General features: G+C 40.7%; 1 protein-coding gene across 1 annotated transcript in view; it reads left to right on the forward strand.

The window, feature by feature from the left end:
* igsf9bb (immunoglobulin superfamily, member 9Bb) overlaps nucleotides 1-17,404 on the forward strand; it is a gene marked incomplete at both ends in the record, with an annotated part of 140,816 nt that overhangs the window by 98,804 nt on the left and 24,608 nt on the right. The window contains 3 exons of the mRNA XM_080748927.1: nucleotides 6,574-6,658; nucleotides 8,172-8,336; nucleotides 12,402-12,447. Of these exons, the coding sequence (XP_080605053.1) occupies nucleotides 6,574-6,658; nucleotides 8,172-8,336; nucleotides 12,402-12,447 (296 nt within the window). The remainder of the gene's footprint in view (nucleotides 1-6,573; nucleotides 6,659-8,171; nucleotides 8,337-12,401; nucleotides 12,448-17,404) is intronic.

Raw genomic sequence — 17,404 nt, forward strand, 5'->3', positions numbered from 1 at the left:
GATTTGAAACTTTGAATGTTTTTATGTATCCTGGGTTTATGTATTGTATGGTTTGATGGTTTATTAGTATTCTCAGTATTATTTATAAAATGTTTGTGTTGGACAGTTATGGTTGACAGGTGTTACTGCAGGGATTGCAATAATTAAGGTATTGCAACTTCTTACTTTGCGCAGACTAACGTGTCCATTTATTGCACTGCACTCACACTGACAACACAACACACCTCTTTGTTATCGTCACCCCAAAACCCTCACGGTCAATTATGTCCAAAGAGATTCACTACAATACATGTCCTCCCTAATAGTGTTGACAGTCTTTGTTTGTATTGTTTAAGCAGCTGCACCGTCCCTTGCAATCTGCTTTACAGCCACATATGATTAGCTCAAGTATTGCCTATATTGAGTTAAAGCGAAGGACCTCAACATCTTACGCCTTACCTGAGTTTACTTTTAGTTGACCTTGTATCAGTGAACTGTGCTGTCATGAAACTGTAAATTTTCCTATGCAAAACATCTAATAAATACTTCAATCAAATCAATAAAAAAAGCCTTTGTTGGAGGGAGGGCAAGACATCTGACTGGATCATACCCTTCACTCTCTGAATTCCATCTATTTTCGTCAAGTATGACAAAGTAGGCATCATAATTATGATACCTTCATCAAGGAACATCATTTTGAGGAAGTGCACTGCACATGATTGTAATTACATCTAACGATGCTTCTCCTCCATTCACGTTTGGTGAATGTAGCCTTGGCAAGGAAAATGTGATGTCTTCAGGCGGTAACCACCCATCATCAGGTGTTTCGACCCTTGAACTGCTACACCCTCCTGATGGCAGGGTTGGCAGTGGTGGCCAAATCACTGTCCATCTCCTCCTTCTGGCCAAGGCTAAACTCTTTTCCCAACAAGAGGCTCCTCTGGAGAGGTATTGGGTGGCTCCCTCCTGAGGTCTTGAGGTGACATAGGTGCATAGAGTTCTCCAGTACTGTGGGGTTATTCCTTCCTGGAGCTCTCCTTCGTCTCACCAACTCACCAACCAAGTTGCGCGCTGCACCTTTGACCCCTTCTCTCCACACTTGGTCCTGGCTTGATGTATTTTTACCTTTTGTGTTCCTGCAGATGTTCTTGCAGTGACACTTTACTTCTCCCCAGCTGATGTTGTTTAGGTGAGCCGTCTCATTAGCTGTGATTAATTAAGGGCTGTTACCCTTATGTTTGTATTGTTGTACACATGAAGAGGCTGATACCCTGATTCCTCATCAAGTCCTTGCCTCTACTGCTTATGGTGCTTTGCTAGACATATGCTTTTGGTCACCCGACACTGATGTCCTCCTGCTGTTACTTCTCTGAAATTTGCAACAGTCAAAGCCAAGGTACAAAAAAAAGTCAAGGGTTCCTTAGCCTACATAGTTTCTCTGGTGCTGACTGGGTAAGAACATTTCATTAGAATCTCCAAAAAGACATGCCAAATATGTCACAATGCAGGATAAATCATACATGACAAATGAGCCCTGAGCTCCACCAATCGAAGAAAATAGATGGAAATCAGAGAGTGGAGCGTATGTTCCAGTCAAGTGTCTTGCCCTCCCTGCTCCAACGCAGGTTGCAAGGGACGGTGCAGCTGCTCAGATAACCTGCCTTTCACTCTATGCTATGGTGGAGACTGTGTCAACACTATTAGGTTGGACATTGAAGATGACGATGATAAAGACGAATAGATCCTGCATGTCTGAAATGACTGTATAGTGAATCTCTTTGGGCATAATTGACCATGGGCTCTTTAAGAGGATAGGGTGGGGGTTTGGGGGTGACAATAACAAAGAGGTGTGTGTGTGTTGTATTGTCAGTGTGAGTGCAGTGCAATAAATGGACATGTTGTTCTGGCACCCAAAGTGAGAAGTTGCAATACACACAGGAACAGCTGTCAACCATAGCTGTCTAACACAAAACCGTTATAAATAATAATGAGAATAGGCCTACTGATAAACCATCAAAGTACAATAAAAAAAAAACAGAATACAAAAAATAATTAAAAGTTTAAAAAAGATCCCATCAAGATTTGGCGGGCCCCCTGTTGTAACTCTGAGGACCCCCAGGGGTCTCGGACCCCCTGTGGAAAACCCCTGGTATTTGCTACTATTCCTTTTTGTTTTTAGAGCCCAGCTACAACAACTTTTATGTTTCAATTATGATCTAATTTAACATTGTTCTGGAGCAGGAGCAGAGCGATTACTGAGATAGACTCAGGGGTCTGTTTTGGGGGGTCCCAGGTGAGGAAAGACCCCAACCAAAAGTCAGAAGGGTTATTCTGGCTGCATTAAAAGTGTAATAAATTAATTCAGGGTGTTTTAAAACCTACAAAACAACTAATATTATGAAAAAAGGACATTAACTGGCTGGCGTACTGTTCTGGGAGGTCCCAAAATAGATAACCCCCAGAAAGGGGGTGGGGGTCCGGAACATTTTACACCCATCATTTACTCAATTCCTTGAACCAGAAAACATAGGATTGGCATGTTTAATTAAGTTTCTAGGTAGTCTAGAAGCCAAGATAGCACAAATTATGTATTTCATGTCGGCCATTTTGAACGGCTTTGCCGGTGTCTGTGCAAATGGGAACATTGATTTTTGGATTCCCCATGCTCTGAAGATTCCAAAAATGTATAGTTTTACAAATCTCCAAAAAAAATCCGACAAAAATATATAATGAACCTGACTAACATGGCAAATCATCACTTGGAAACCATCAAACAACACTTTGGAAACCACTTGAAAAGCATGAGGCAAGTAGTATTCACCTGGCCACTACGTGGAGAACTGTGCAACTGCACAGCTGTAGACCTCGTTTTGGTACGAAATCTTTAGCTAATAGCCTTAGACCTCCTGTAATGTTTATGTGAACTGCAAGGCAAGATTGTTTGTATAGAACATTTTAAATAGATACCTTAAAAATAAAGGCATGCACTTGTCCATTGCTATTTTCAGCAATTAGCTGGTGGAGTGCACCCAGAAAGAAGTCTCCAACATTACACACTCCCTCCTTATATATCGTTAGGCATGTTTGTTTCACTTTGGCATGAATCTCCCAAGCTGGAAAACAAATCAAAGTTGCTTTCAGTAGTTTTTGTGCATTTTAAGACCCACACGTGGCACATGACATGCATGTATGCATGTCATGATGCACAGATGTTGATATCCATATGGGTTCCTCCTTCATAAAAGTTAAACTGATTGATCCAAATAGATGGATTACTACACATGCTGCCAGTTTCTGTTTGGCACATTGCCAGACATCATCAAATCATGTATTGTGCTTTTTATGTAATATTTAAAATAGGAAGAAGCATACAGTACAAGCATGGAGAATCCAGCAGACTGTCTGCAGTCTTTTGCCTTTCATAGTCCAGTGTACTCAAAGCATACACAGTGTACAAGCCAATTTGATAGACATTTCACTATGAATCAGGCTGAACTAGGAAATGCTTCTTATAGGACCACTTCTTATTCAGACATACAGAATTAGCTGCATTTGTTTTTTCCTCACAATATACTTTTACAGTACATCATCTGCACTTGGCAGTCTGTTTGAAGTGCCGTAGATATATTGTTGAGGGCTCTGCCCATCCCATGCTACTTGGACATCATCGGTTTGCTCTTGGGTGCAATTAAGTCTTCTGCCATGAAATGACTTTAATTTCATGACATTGTGGAAATTACCAGTATGCCATTGGGGTGTGTGCAGTGCACTGCTCTTAACCACTTAAACCCTCTAGACTTAATAAATTGGACCTGAGTTGGGTCTGTACTTTCGGTTGGGTTGGGTCTGTACCGCTTTTTTTTTCCATCTACACAATTGGAATTGGTGTAATGTATTGTTTTTATGGCTCCATTATCTCCATTCAGGATGATCTGTAGATAGTCAATGTCTGCATTGCTTTATTGAAAAATAAAGTCATAGGGACAATTTTCAAGGTTGAGGTTCACTATATTTCTTTAAAGAATTAATACCTCAAAGAATGACGAAACAATTTTAGTACCCTAACATATTGGAGATGAAGGCATGGGTATATTTTGTTAGTCCTCTTTGATACATTTAGTTAATCCTCAAATTCTTGCTATATTTTTACATGAAAATAGGCTGCATGACTTTGTAATTGACTTGATATGGCTATCAATCAATAATTATACCAGTACATGGGAGGCAAGGTGAGCACTAACATTCTTTATTCCTTGGTTTTGTGGGACGATAGTCACTTGGTGAAAGAGCTGTGTAAATTTGAATGTCATCTTCTGCATAATTATGGTAAACACTTTTGTTGTTTTTTTGCGACCGTTAGGTCGCAGTTACTATCAAAACCTCCACCGGCTGTCAGTCCGTCAGTCTGGCTGACAGTCTGTCAGTCTGTCCGTCACGTCACACTTTCTCTCATGGCCCTCTTCTAGCGCCACCATGAGGCTGATTCTTACAAAACACATTTTTGAACACTGCTCCTACACATTTTGCCCTAAAATCACGCAAAGCGGTACACCTAAAATCACGCAAAGCGGTACACAGTATGTCTACAGTCATATCATCTACATGGATCTGTCTCATTTAGCGCCACCATCAAGCCGATTTTTGCAAAACACATTTTTGCGACCCGACGGTCGATTATCTCCCGATTAGGGAGTCTTACTGGTAATTATTTGGGAGCATGTACTGTAAACGTTGAACAGAAGAGTCCCAAGTATTGAACCTTGGGGAACTCCACAAGAATAGTTGTCAGCGGAGACAAATGGTGCCTGTGTTGACGATAAGACTAAAATCAACTATTTAGGACTGTGGCAGATAGACTGATGTGTCAAACGCAGCACTTTTTTTTAAGTATCAAATCTAATTTAGATGCCGCAAAGTTAAGCATACCAACATTTACATTATTTAGCGCCTTGATGATATTCAAATCTAACTGAAAACTTAAGGTATTTTTTTGTTTAAAACAAAAAGGTTTTATTCCGAACGCTAATATCCTGATCTGAAAAATGCATTTTCTGTTTGCTATTAGAGCTGGAGAGATGAGGAGATTGTGTTATTGAACAATATTGCAATGATTACTATGGGACATTAAAACCTATTTGAACAAATATCACTTGTCTTACAGCACCTTTAAAACTCCATCCAGGTTTTTAGTTTGCTCTCTGTTAACATAAGTTGTTACAATAAGAATGGTGGCTTCATGTAATGAAATAATACATGAAGTCTGAACAGAATACACTTTTGGGGGGAGGGGGACGGGGTCGGGACCACATTATTTTTTATTGTATTTGATACAGTACAGTACGTACTGTACTTTTAACATAAAGAGGCTTTTTCAACATCTCACATCTGGCTCTTGTTGGCTAATTTTCCTGGCATAACATGTTTGAGCTTTTTCACCAGTGCACTGCCTGTGTCATGCAAACACTTTTATCTCTCCTCCCGCTCTCTAACCAACACCCACACACACTTTTCTCTCTCTCTCTACTCTCTCTCTACTCTCTCTCTACTCTCTCTCTCTCTCTTTCATGCTCGTGCATACACTCTACACCTATCCTTTCTGCTGCCGCTTTTTACTGCGACGATTGAGGTAATTGGACCACAAGGGATCTAAATGCGGGTGCGTGTACTGTGCGATCGTGCGTGCATGTACATTAGCATTAACTAATGCTATGACTTTTTCTTTTGCCTATCCATGACTTACAGTAGGTAGCATTCCTGCAATCTGAACTATGAGAAAGAGACAACCAGAAGACCAGATCATTCATTCCTCCGCACATACACATGGCCTGTCTAGTCCAGTGATTTCCAATCTGTCGCTGTGATTGGATTTTAATGATAGTATAAAATTAATTTGAAAAACATTCATGTTGAATAAATGACATGGTATGTTTTCATTAAAACCTTAAAGTGTGTTTTTCATAGTGATACCAATAAGTAAGAAAGTAAATTATACTACTTTGGTTCCATTAATCCAAGCCGGAACACAATCAATTGCTTGATCATTCAAATAAACACGTGTTAAAGTGGTCAGATGGGTGGGCCGTGAATGATTTCAAGATTTGGGCCCCTGATCCAGAAAAGGTTGGGAAATGTTGGTCTAGTTCAAGTGGACCTGCAGTCTGTAGAATCCTGCTGCTCGTCTGTTTAGCACAAAGTGTTTCACTTCCTGGTTGGAACCAGCCAGAGGCAGGCACAAGCTGCAGCATAAACATTTCATTGTCATTGATTCTAAAATAGAACATTACGTTTCAAAGCTTGCAGAGCTAAAAACGTGCTTTTGCTGTTCTCTACAGTTCTGAAACTAAACTACACTCTACTCTGTGTTATGTTCATATGTTCATAATCAGTTACACAAATCAATGCTTCACCTATAGGCCTACAGTGGTTCTAAAAGTGTATGGGTTCCTCCTTGAGGGGGTTCCAAGTGCACCCTTACACTTCTCAGAGAGTGTACAAATGGATCCTTTTAGAGTTATGGGGGTCCTTGAAATGTAAAAGTTTGAGAACCACTGACCGATACAAATGTTAGTCTCCTTGCTCTTCGTCTTTTCCCAGGAGGCGTGGTATGAGTTCCGGGTCATGGCCGTCATGGAGGACACGATCAGTGAGCCTAGCAACACTGTAGGAGTGTCCAGTTCAGGTGAGACACTGTTACTACTGTAAGCCTGTGCAGTTATCCGAAAGAATTACACAACGCGATCAATCCATTTGAGGTATAAGGGCACCCCAAGTTACAATTGACATTGTGAAAAGTAATACTGTTACACAAGAGGCTTGTGTAACAAGCCTAGCGTTTCTATAAGACAAATATTTTTGACAGAATATCTCAATATCGATAATGTGACAATTTTGAGGCACAATCATTAGTAATGAGGATATGAGACATTCATTTCACTCGGCTAGAAGAGTCTATTAGGTTCAGGAAAGACCAAAATTGAAGCTATACTATATGAATGATTTTACAATCCAAGATTATATCTAGTCTCATATCTCTGTGTGCTGCTGGAACCCCTAGAATAAATGCTTCTTTCCCTGTCCAACCATGTGGTCGGCATAAGAAGGAGATGCCCCCTGGTGGACAACTTATTCACTGTCTTGTCTTCAGGGGAGATGCAGACAGTGAGTGGACACACACAGGCTCATTGAGGAGACCTGGGGTTTGAACTAACAACCTCTAGCTGGTGCCTGCATCTCTAACCTCAGGCTAGCTTAACAATTCTTTGCTCAAGTTGGGCTGTAAAATGGATTGCATACACAGCACCTTCAACTTTACATTTTGCCTACTCAGCACCATTTCATTTTGGCTCGCAGTATACTGCTCCATACCATCTTGTAAAGTATGACATCATTGTTGTGCTCCATTCCCTTGGGATTCCTTTGGGCATGTTTTGTTTTAAAAAGAGTATCATCAAAGCCACATTTTTAATGAAATAATACATTTCTATTTAGAACCTCAAATTGAGCCCCTGAAAATATTACGTTGGTGCTGTGCAGAGGTCATTGAGTACACATTTCTAGAGCAGTAGCAAATTTCTCAGGACATCTGTGCCATTGGAAGTACTCTGCTGCCCTCCATTGGATAGACTGAGGAACCAAATAATGCAGTGAACAAGTGCTAGTGGCCCATTCTGATGTTTACCTTGTCCTGGTTTGTTGAGCCATGTCCTTGTAAATTATGATTGGGGAAAGAATAAACTAAAGCAAACACTTGCTCAGTGCTCATGAGTTCAGTATTACTGAGGCTATTTATTTAACATAGCAGAACACTGTGATAGATGTAACTTCTGTACGATATTCTTATACACGCCATGACTATAACCCATTAATGTTATAGTCATCAAGGTTGGTATGTCCCAAACTCTTATCTAAACTTAATTCAGATGTCAATGGTGCTCCTACAGTATAGTTAAGTTACCATACTCACAAGTACAATCAATGGACACAAGAATACCAAATAACTTTTTATCTCATATCATGTGCCATTTTAATTGCAACGCAATGAAGCACCTTCATAATGGCCGCACCGTACTTAGAGTAGACACAGGTGGCATTTGCGAAATCAAAAACCGCCTCCCGTGCCCTGTTTTCAGACTGTTATCACAGAAAGAATCATTTGTTCTTCTCCCTCTCCCCTCACCCTCCCTATTTCTCAGACTTCTTCCCTCCTCCAGAGATGGTAGAGGAAGCTGGGCTGGCCAGGCCAGTGGTGGCAGGAATTGTGGCCACAATATGTTTCCTGGCAGCAGCTGTCCTCTTCAGCACACTGGCTGCCTGTTTTGTCAACAAGCAGCGCCGGCGAAAGCTTAAACGGAAGAGAGGTGAGCCCTGCCTGTATATCAGACATGGACTACATGCAAACACACACACTGACACGGGAGTCGGCAGGTTAGCTACTCACCCGCGCCACGGTTACTAAGGTTAGGGTGTGGGTTAGTTTTGGGCATAGAGGTTAACATTCACCCACATCGGCAGGTTAGCATTTCACCAGGTTAACATTCACCCGTGTCAAAAGAATGAACCGCCGAACAGATGCTATGTCGCAATATCGACACGCTCCCCACACAGAGAAGCACACACACACACACACACACACACACACACACACACACACACACACACACACACACATTTGCTTTACTATACAGACTTTAGGACAAGGTTTTATTGCGACTTTAGGTCCCACTTACTATGAAAACCTCCAGATCCTGTGCGTGTGTCACGCTCCATAGAGCTGGTCAATACCTCTACATGATATATGGATATAGCTGACCTGTTCTGACATCACAATGATGACTCGACCGGCTCAGTAGAAGGATATAAAAAAGACCTGCATTCTCTGGATAGTTCGTATTCAACCAACGCTCTTGAGAATCTCATACTCTACCTTCAAGAACTCTTCATAGCACAGGACATCGGACAGCAGTACGCATACCTCTCCAGGATTCTACCTTAAAGACAGTAGTATTTTTCATTGTGCATTTTTTTGGTCAAAGTTGATCCCATGCCAAAGCCAAAGCGACAACGTTTGCCCAGCAGTCTGCCATCACCCAAGCGGATGCATGCTCGCACCAGTGCGTGCATGCGCCCACCAGACTGTCGTGCCGGAGGAGACTGCCGACGCTTCCGTCCTTGTCCCTTTTATGTCATCAATATCTGGGAATACCCATACTGTGGTGGATCATCACCTACAGTAGATCTCCATATATGCTGGTCAATACCTCTACATCTGACCTCACAGACTCCATATATGGATATAGCTGACCTTTTCTGACATCACATTGATGACTCGACCAGCTCAACAGAAGGGTATACATGCCAAAGCAGCCATGTGCATGCGCCCATGTGCATGCACCCATGTTGTGCGCGAGGTTCTCAAAGCCTTGGGGTGGTTCAAGGGGGCCCACAGCAAAACAAGGAACAATTTAACCACTTAACCACTAACTCTTTGTATGAAAATAGCAGATCTACAACCTCAAACTCGTCACACTGCTGCCCGTTTCGGGCTTGTAGATAAGCTATTTTCAGCCAAATACAGTCAATTTGGGGGTCCTTGGCATAAAATTGTTTGAGAACCACTGCTTTAGAGTTTTCTACTGGCCTGAAAATTATGTTTGCATGTGTTGTTTCTTTTGGTGTGTATGTTTTGTTTATTATTTTATCTGTTTGGAATGTTTGGTGGTGTCTGTATCTGCACTGTATGTTCCTTAAACCATGGATAATTATTTAAGTATTAATCACAGAAAGAAAAACCTGGCCACAACTTTGTAAGACAATACAATAGTTGTTTATAAATGCCCTCTCAACATCAGACAAATGGTGATTAAATTAGATCTCCTCAGAATGATTCTTAAATCCCGACCCTGATGGAAGCTACAGGTGTACTATAACTGAAGGCAGCAAACGTCAGTATGGAAATTGGAGGGAAAAAAAGCAAATTGCCATTGGCTGAGTGAGTCCATTGGCGCTAATAAAATTAATCGTTTTAATTACTGCTCTGGCACTATCCATGCTCAGGCTTTTGCTACATAACGCCTCGGCATCAGCTCTACAAACTCCTCAAAGATGAAGTAAAGCCACCATTTACACACACACACGCGCGCACACACACACACACACACACACACACACACACACACACACACACACACACACACACACACACACACACACACACACACACACACACGGATTTCACACATTTTTAGTAGGTTACTTTGCCACATGGATAATGAGGGAGGGCGAGTGCCAAAGTGCGTCCGGCCCTTTACTGGAGATAATTGCAATTAGATGCAAAACACGTTCAAACTACTCAGCTGCAAAACTTTATGGCTGTGTATGTTTGTGCCAGCGGATAATTATTGCAATATCTTTTGTGTGAGATCTTAAGCCTGGGCAGATAACGAGCAGAGTCAATGCAAGATTTGTGATACTTGCAATTGTGTAAAGTAACTACATTTACTTCACATTTACTTAAGTAACATTTTGAGGTATTTGTACTTTACTTGAGTATTTCCAATTTCCAATACTTTTACTTTTACTCCCCTACATCTCGGATGCAAATATTGTGCTTTTACTCCACTACTATTATGACAACTTTAGTTACTACAGTAGTTACTTGGTAGATTTAGATTTTAATTACAAATCACTTCATCATCTACAAGCTCACAATGTGTCGCATTGTGACGCATTGTGAGCTTCTAGATCTTTTTATACATTTTAAACATTAGAAAAGTTGTGAAACGTACTTTCAGCTTTTGTACTTTAAGTACATTTTGATAGCAATACCTTTACTATCAAATTTTATTATGTAAAACATTCCACCACTGGGTACTTTCAACGGCACAATTCATTCTTAGTGAATCCGCTTAGTTTATTATTCACCTTACAAAATGAACAATAAACAACACTGAAAGGAGTTTCTCAGTGTTTGAATTTCCTACACAGTAGCTTCTTCTAGGTCATTATTAGGTTTGAGTTGAACAGATTTAGTACAGGCACAGAATGTGCTTTCATACTGATGGCCTCATCTGGTGCTCTGTGAGCTGGTTTGTCAGCAGAATTGGAGAAAGGAGTCTGAACCAAAGTTGCAATCACATTATGTATATTAAATAGTGGATAGAGCTCTTTATTTATGCATTAGCTGTAAAGTTTTTTGTTTTTTTTTAGTTATTGTTCCTTTACCTTAAACATGTAATACTACATGCTTTCCTTTATGTTAAAACGATATCTTGATTTGCACGCATAAATTACATGCCTGTATATTTATTGCAAACTGGACTATAAGGTACAAATATGGGTGTTTAAGATGGGTCTTAGTAAGTTTCCACACTTCAACTGAATTATTATGAATTTCAAGTAAGACACATCTTTTACATTACATTCATGTATATTTAGTATGTGAAACGGCACATGCAGACTCCGTCCGTCTGGACGTGGACACTTTTTTACGGTCTATGGGTTTGCCGCTCTGACATCATGCTCTTACATCACTGTGATGTCATGGGAACCACTCTAACAGAATGGGTTTGCCTGCTCTGACATCACGCTCTGGCTTGACTGTGATGTCACACTAACAGAATCCCTTTTATGCCCACATATGGAGTTCCCTGATGTCATCAATATTGAGCCATTTTCTAACAGGTCTTCATGCCCTTATATGGAGGCCACATCGGCCACATACCACACTAACAGAATCCATATATAGCCAAGACAGATGGTCAATACAGCCCATATCTGTGTGGCTGGTTCTACAGACAGGGGTAAAAGTGTATGATGTCAGATGTCATAGACGTCATAGGACTTTCACATAACGAATAACTGAGTAAGCATGTTTGGGCTCTCAAAGCATATCTCCATATACAGTTTGGATCTCAATATATGGATACCAGGGGTCTCCATATATGTCTAACTGGTCCGATATACATCACTGACCATATGGCCAAGACATGGCGCGACCTCGCCCTTTAGGCGTCTTACTAGTGTATATACTGTAATAATCTTGATATGGACAATAGATAAACATTGATGGGACCTCTGCTACCACAAACAAAAAGGAAAAATGTGGTACAATACACAAAGAAGGACACTTTCTCCTGCATTATGACCTGTGAAATTAGGCCTACTAAATGCACCCTGTGCGACACTACTTGGATATTTTGCACTATTTCTGCAGGATATTGTGTTGCTTTACTACTACTGCTTTACTACTAATGCTTTAAAAAATATATTCATATTGAATTTTGTTACATGAACTTGTTACATGTAATAATACTGAAGAATACAGTCACTATGTACATCATAGTGATATTCCACTTTACCAAGAAGAACTATTGCCTTTTTTAAAGTTTTTAACTGTATATGTTCTATTTTTTCCTGTCTTCTAGACCCACCACTTTCCATTACCCACTGCAGAAAAAGCATGGAAACTCCGTAAGTAACACCAACATGACTTCTCCCTTTCTTCCAGCAGCTTATGCAAAGCACTCTTCAAGCTGCAAATGTTTTAGGGAATACAATGTTATTTTAACCAATCTGTAAGATACAGTATGATGATACAATATAACTAACACAACTGCACTGGATGGAGGCAGGGGCATCACAATGGGGGGAAAAGTGGGACTGAGTTACTAGGGCCCAAGGTGGAGGGGCCTTAATTATTTTATACTTTAGCTATTGAAAAATAGCAGATATACAAGCTCACAGTGCGGCACCGAGTGCCGCGCTGCGAGCTTGTAGATCTGCTATTTTTGAAAAGTCGTGAAAATGTGGGCAAATCTTTGAATATATGTATTTTTAAGCAAACATTTGTAACTCAAATGTTGTTTCTGGGGGGTCCCTGGAACTAAATATTTTGAGAGGGGGGGTATGTGGCCAAATACATATCATTTTGGGGGTTCTTCACATGAAAAGGTTTGAACACCACTGACATAGAATCATAGGTTTTTCAAAAAACCTTAGTAGGATTTGAAATATTCAAAGTCTTGCACACATTTTCACAATTTTTCAAAAATAGCAGATCTACATATTATATATGTAGATAATATGTATTATACAGATATATATTATACATAATATATATCTGCTATTTTACAATAGTTAAAGCAAATAATGCGTAATAATGCGTTCCCAGTCTAAATGGGTTAAACCCCCTCCCCCTATGAAGAACATTCATGGGGGCCCCGCAGTGAATCCTTGCACCCAGGGCCCAGAATTTGGTGTGGCACCCCTGCTCATGCAGGAGACCTGTGTTCAAATCATGGTAGAATACAATACGGATTCCAGATTTAAGACAAATTTATACTGCATAGATAGCTTGATGTTGTTTTCACTGACACGTGACCCCATCAGACAATGGAGTATAAACTCCGTTCAAATCTTAACGGATTACAGAAATGACAGGCGTAACCATAACTACGTACGCACACACCAGATGATTCAGTGAAGTTTCAGGACCACACACTGCAATTTGATTTCAGAGGTGCTATTCCAGGGATGACTTGATCTCTCACATAACAGTAAGTTGTGTCATCAAACATGACTTAGATATGTACAGTATGAAGTTGGATATCTACAGTATGTCTATAAAGAAAACAAATAAGCCGCACCACACCTAAACATAGGCCTACTGTAACTCTGTAATCCGTCACTTGTCTTGCCTACTTTCACGCTACATCTCCAACGTTGGCGTATCTATAGCATAGTTTTAAAACAAGGATTGCTTTAACTCTATTTTGTTTATTTATTATGAACTTGACATGACAGAGGAGGCAAGGGAAGCTGATGTGTTTCAGTCAACAGAGTTGAATCCAAGTTAAAGGGTGGATTATATAACCTACCTGACTCTTGTTGCATTATTTTCATATCTACTTGTTTCATTTCTGATGAGGTGAATGATAGTGTTTGACGCTTCCCGGTCCGCTCACTCTCTTTGGCTAATGCAGGTTTCTTCTCAACATCACTGTTCCGTTCACACTATAGGATTTAAAGTGGTGGTTAATATTTACATTTTGATGTATGTTTGTGAACCCCTCACACTACAGGATCATTAATTTGACCAACCTCAAATCGTGAATGACTAGTCTGTGATTGTCGTCGGGAGGGGCTAATCAGACCCAAAATGGGCCCGATTATCCTCTGTTGTTGTCCGGATCATATCATAAAATTTGGACCCAATGCCTCCTTGCTTGGCACTCAGCATCACGTTTTGGATTGGGGTAAATCCAGACTCTGCAAGGCTTACTTAGTTGATCATAATTATGAAAAGTTGAGAATATTTTGTATATATTTTATAATAGGGCATAGTGATAAACATGTTTTGTCTTTATGTATTGTAAAAGTACACAGGAAAAGTATACAGGCAAAAGTGACAAGTCAAAGTTGTGTGTGATATCCTGCTCAAAATCAAATGCTTTATACACAGGGACGTGCTGGCCATTGGGAAAAGCGGGACAACTCCCGAACGGCCGGTTCATTCCCGGCCGGTCCAGGCCGGCCATTAGGAAAAAATTAAAAATAAAATGTCGGCCTTCGTTCCATGTTGACGGGCAGAAACCTCGTATCTCTATCTAATTTTTTTCGCAAAGCAAAGCCCTGCTTCATCAAACAAGGCCGTCGCACAAAAGTAGTGAAAACAGCCGATCTACAAGCACACAACGCCTTGCGGTGCGAGGCGGTGTGTGCTTGTAGATCAGCTGTTTTCACTAGTTTAAATCATTTTTAAAATGATAAATACAAAACAAACGGTTTTGGACATACAAGGTTTTCCACCCGACGAAATATAACTCATGTAATTGGCCCACTGGCTTGTCACTTGTCATGATCTGAAATGGCAAAGTAGCAGCAGCGCTATAGAGAGATATCTCTCTCTATATCGCACAATGAGGGCCTCTCCAACTCTTTTTCCCGGGCTGAATCAGGGGCCCAGCATGTCCCTGTTTATACACTTCCATACTTCTGTACCTCAACACTATGAAGGACCAGAAGGGTGTGCTCAGTGGAGCTTAAAGGTCACAGGGTACTAGTGGGGGGAAGGGCTATGATAAAGAATGTTGATTGCCTCGTGTCAATTATGTTTCTATGGGGTCGGACTGGAACAGTTCTCAGCGGGCCCCATATCTGTTGACATTGGCAAAAAAAGAATAGCTGAGTCAGTCTATGAAAGTAATACAAATTAAAGGGACCAGCATGATATGACCAGTCCTCTACATTTGTATTGCACTCTATGCAGTACTATACTGCACATGATTATCAAATAAACTCGTATTTTGGCACAATAATTTGTTTGATATGATGAATCAAGCTCGTCTGATACTTTTTGCTGATAGTGTCAGTGTTGCACTGTAATTGTAATATTTGATGCCAGCAGCAGCAGTTTTAATCATCAAGCTGATTTTATTTTAATTATAATTATTTTAATTAAAATGTTATCTGGAATTGTAGACAGTATAAAATTATCTTATCTTACATTACATTAATATTATCATCCAAGATGCCCTCACTCAACAGAACCTCAAGTCACCCGAACAGTGGTGTGTTCTAGACTTTTTTTGAGGGCATACTATAATCTATGAACCGCGGCTATTCGTGTGGCCAGCGCATACGCCAGTGCATACTGTAATGCCTATCAGATACGCTACTTTGAAAGGTTCACGAGGGCAGACGCTTTAAAAAAAATCGAACCTCTGTTCGAAGTGGAGCTGTGTGTGTGTGTGTGTGTGTGTGTGTGTGTGTGTATTGCAGTTGATGCTCAGGGCAGGCTAGACTCAACAGCACCTCTCTGGTCACCCAGGATCATGTGTACCGATTTTTGTGACTTTTGAAGAAAATATGTAGGAAAAGGAGCAAAAAGTGTGTTTTGGAGAAAATTCAAGATGGCGGAAAATCTATCCTGGCGCAAATGGGCGTGGCCTATATGGGGAGATGCGTCTTGACCCAAGGAATCCAGGGAAAAAAGAATTTTAATTTTCCGATCTACGGTTCAAGAGTTACGGGGCAAAACGCAAAGTGGGCCGTTATAGCGCCACCATGAGGCCGAGTGATGTAATTATTTTTCGATTCATTCTTAAAATCATTATGAATCTCCTCTCCGAGGTTTGAAACTGTAGCTCCTATGCTTTGCGAGAGAAAAATACTTGAATGTGATGTCTTGCATTGTCCCATTATAAGTCAATGGGGACAATTCAGCGTCGTTTTTTGCCGATTATGTCGCCATTGTAAGGCGGATCGGAAAGAAAGTTACTAGCACACCATTCCCGGCCGAGCCGCACGTTTTGATGTATATATTGCGGGGGTGGCGTAAATGGTGCGGGACTAGTAGCGTGCCGAAGTTTAGGCTACATACAGACACGGACGGACGGACGGAGACCCACACACACGGCCACGTATAGGGAGCTTGTGTTCCACACAGCTCCAAAAAATTTCTTCACAGCTTACCCGCGTGACAGGTAGAACACGGCACTGCACCCGAATCACCTGACTAATCCCATTTTATTGTTGAAATGTTTGCTTTGTGAAAATACAGTGTCAGTTATCAAGGTCGCCATTATGATGGACCTTTGCCATTTTCCTAAGCTATTTGAGTCTCCCTGCCCCCCAAAAAATACATTTATTTAAACCTCTTTAAATTCTGCGCCTCTATTTTGGGCTATTATAGGCATTTCTTTTTTAAATTAGGCTATTCATTAATTTACAGATTGTAAAATATAGTGAAAATGGCATATCTTCAAGCTCACAAAGAGTCACGGCTTGAGATTTTGACTTGCTCTTTGGTGTGCCTTGGGCACGAAAGGTTTGAAAATCGCTATTGTAGATGTACTGTAGCATCTTGGATAATTTCACTGCCTGGCACTATCTGCACTATACATTTGCTTCCTAGGCAGAAAAATACAAAAATGATCTCATGATAACCATTCCAGACTGTGTGGTGGAAGTGCAAGACTACAAGCTCAAACACAGCAGAAAGGCAAAAGACATGGTTATCGACTTATCGTTGAGTTTTGCACAAACTCTGTAGTTGCAAAAGAAATGCTAAATGGTGAAAGAGTTTCAAAACATGTATCCGTCTGTTACTTATAGTGCCACCACGAGGCCAATTTGAACGATTTTGGTGTAGAGGCTCTCCCTTGGCCTTTTGGAATTTTCACACAGATCGGTCCAGCGATGCCCGAAATTAACTGTTTACAGACAGGTGGACAGACAGACACTCACAGGAGCAAAATCATTATCTCTGCCAGGCTGGAGCGGCCCCACCTAACTAGAAAGGTGCGCTCAGACGTAGAACGCAAATCTCTGTCCAAGGCACTCTCCAAGAAGTTATATAATCCTACTTCTACGGCTAGTTGATTTTTAATCCACAAGCTATTTTATGCTTTCAGTAATTCGCATCAAT

This window comes from Nannobrachium achirus (assembly GCF_963921795.1).
Source record: "Nannobrachium achirus genome assembly, chromosome: 19".
NCBI classification, from domain to species: domain Eukaryota; kingdom Metazoa; phylum Chordata; class Actinopteri; order Myctophiformes; family Myctophidae; genus Nannobrachium; species Nannobrachium achirus.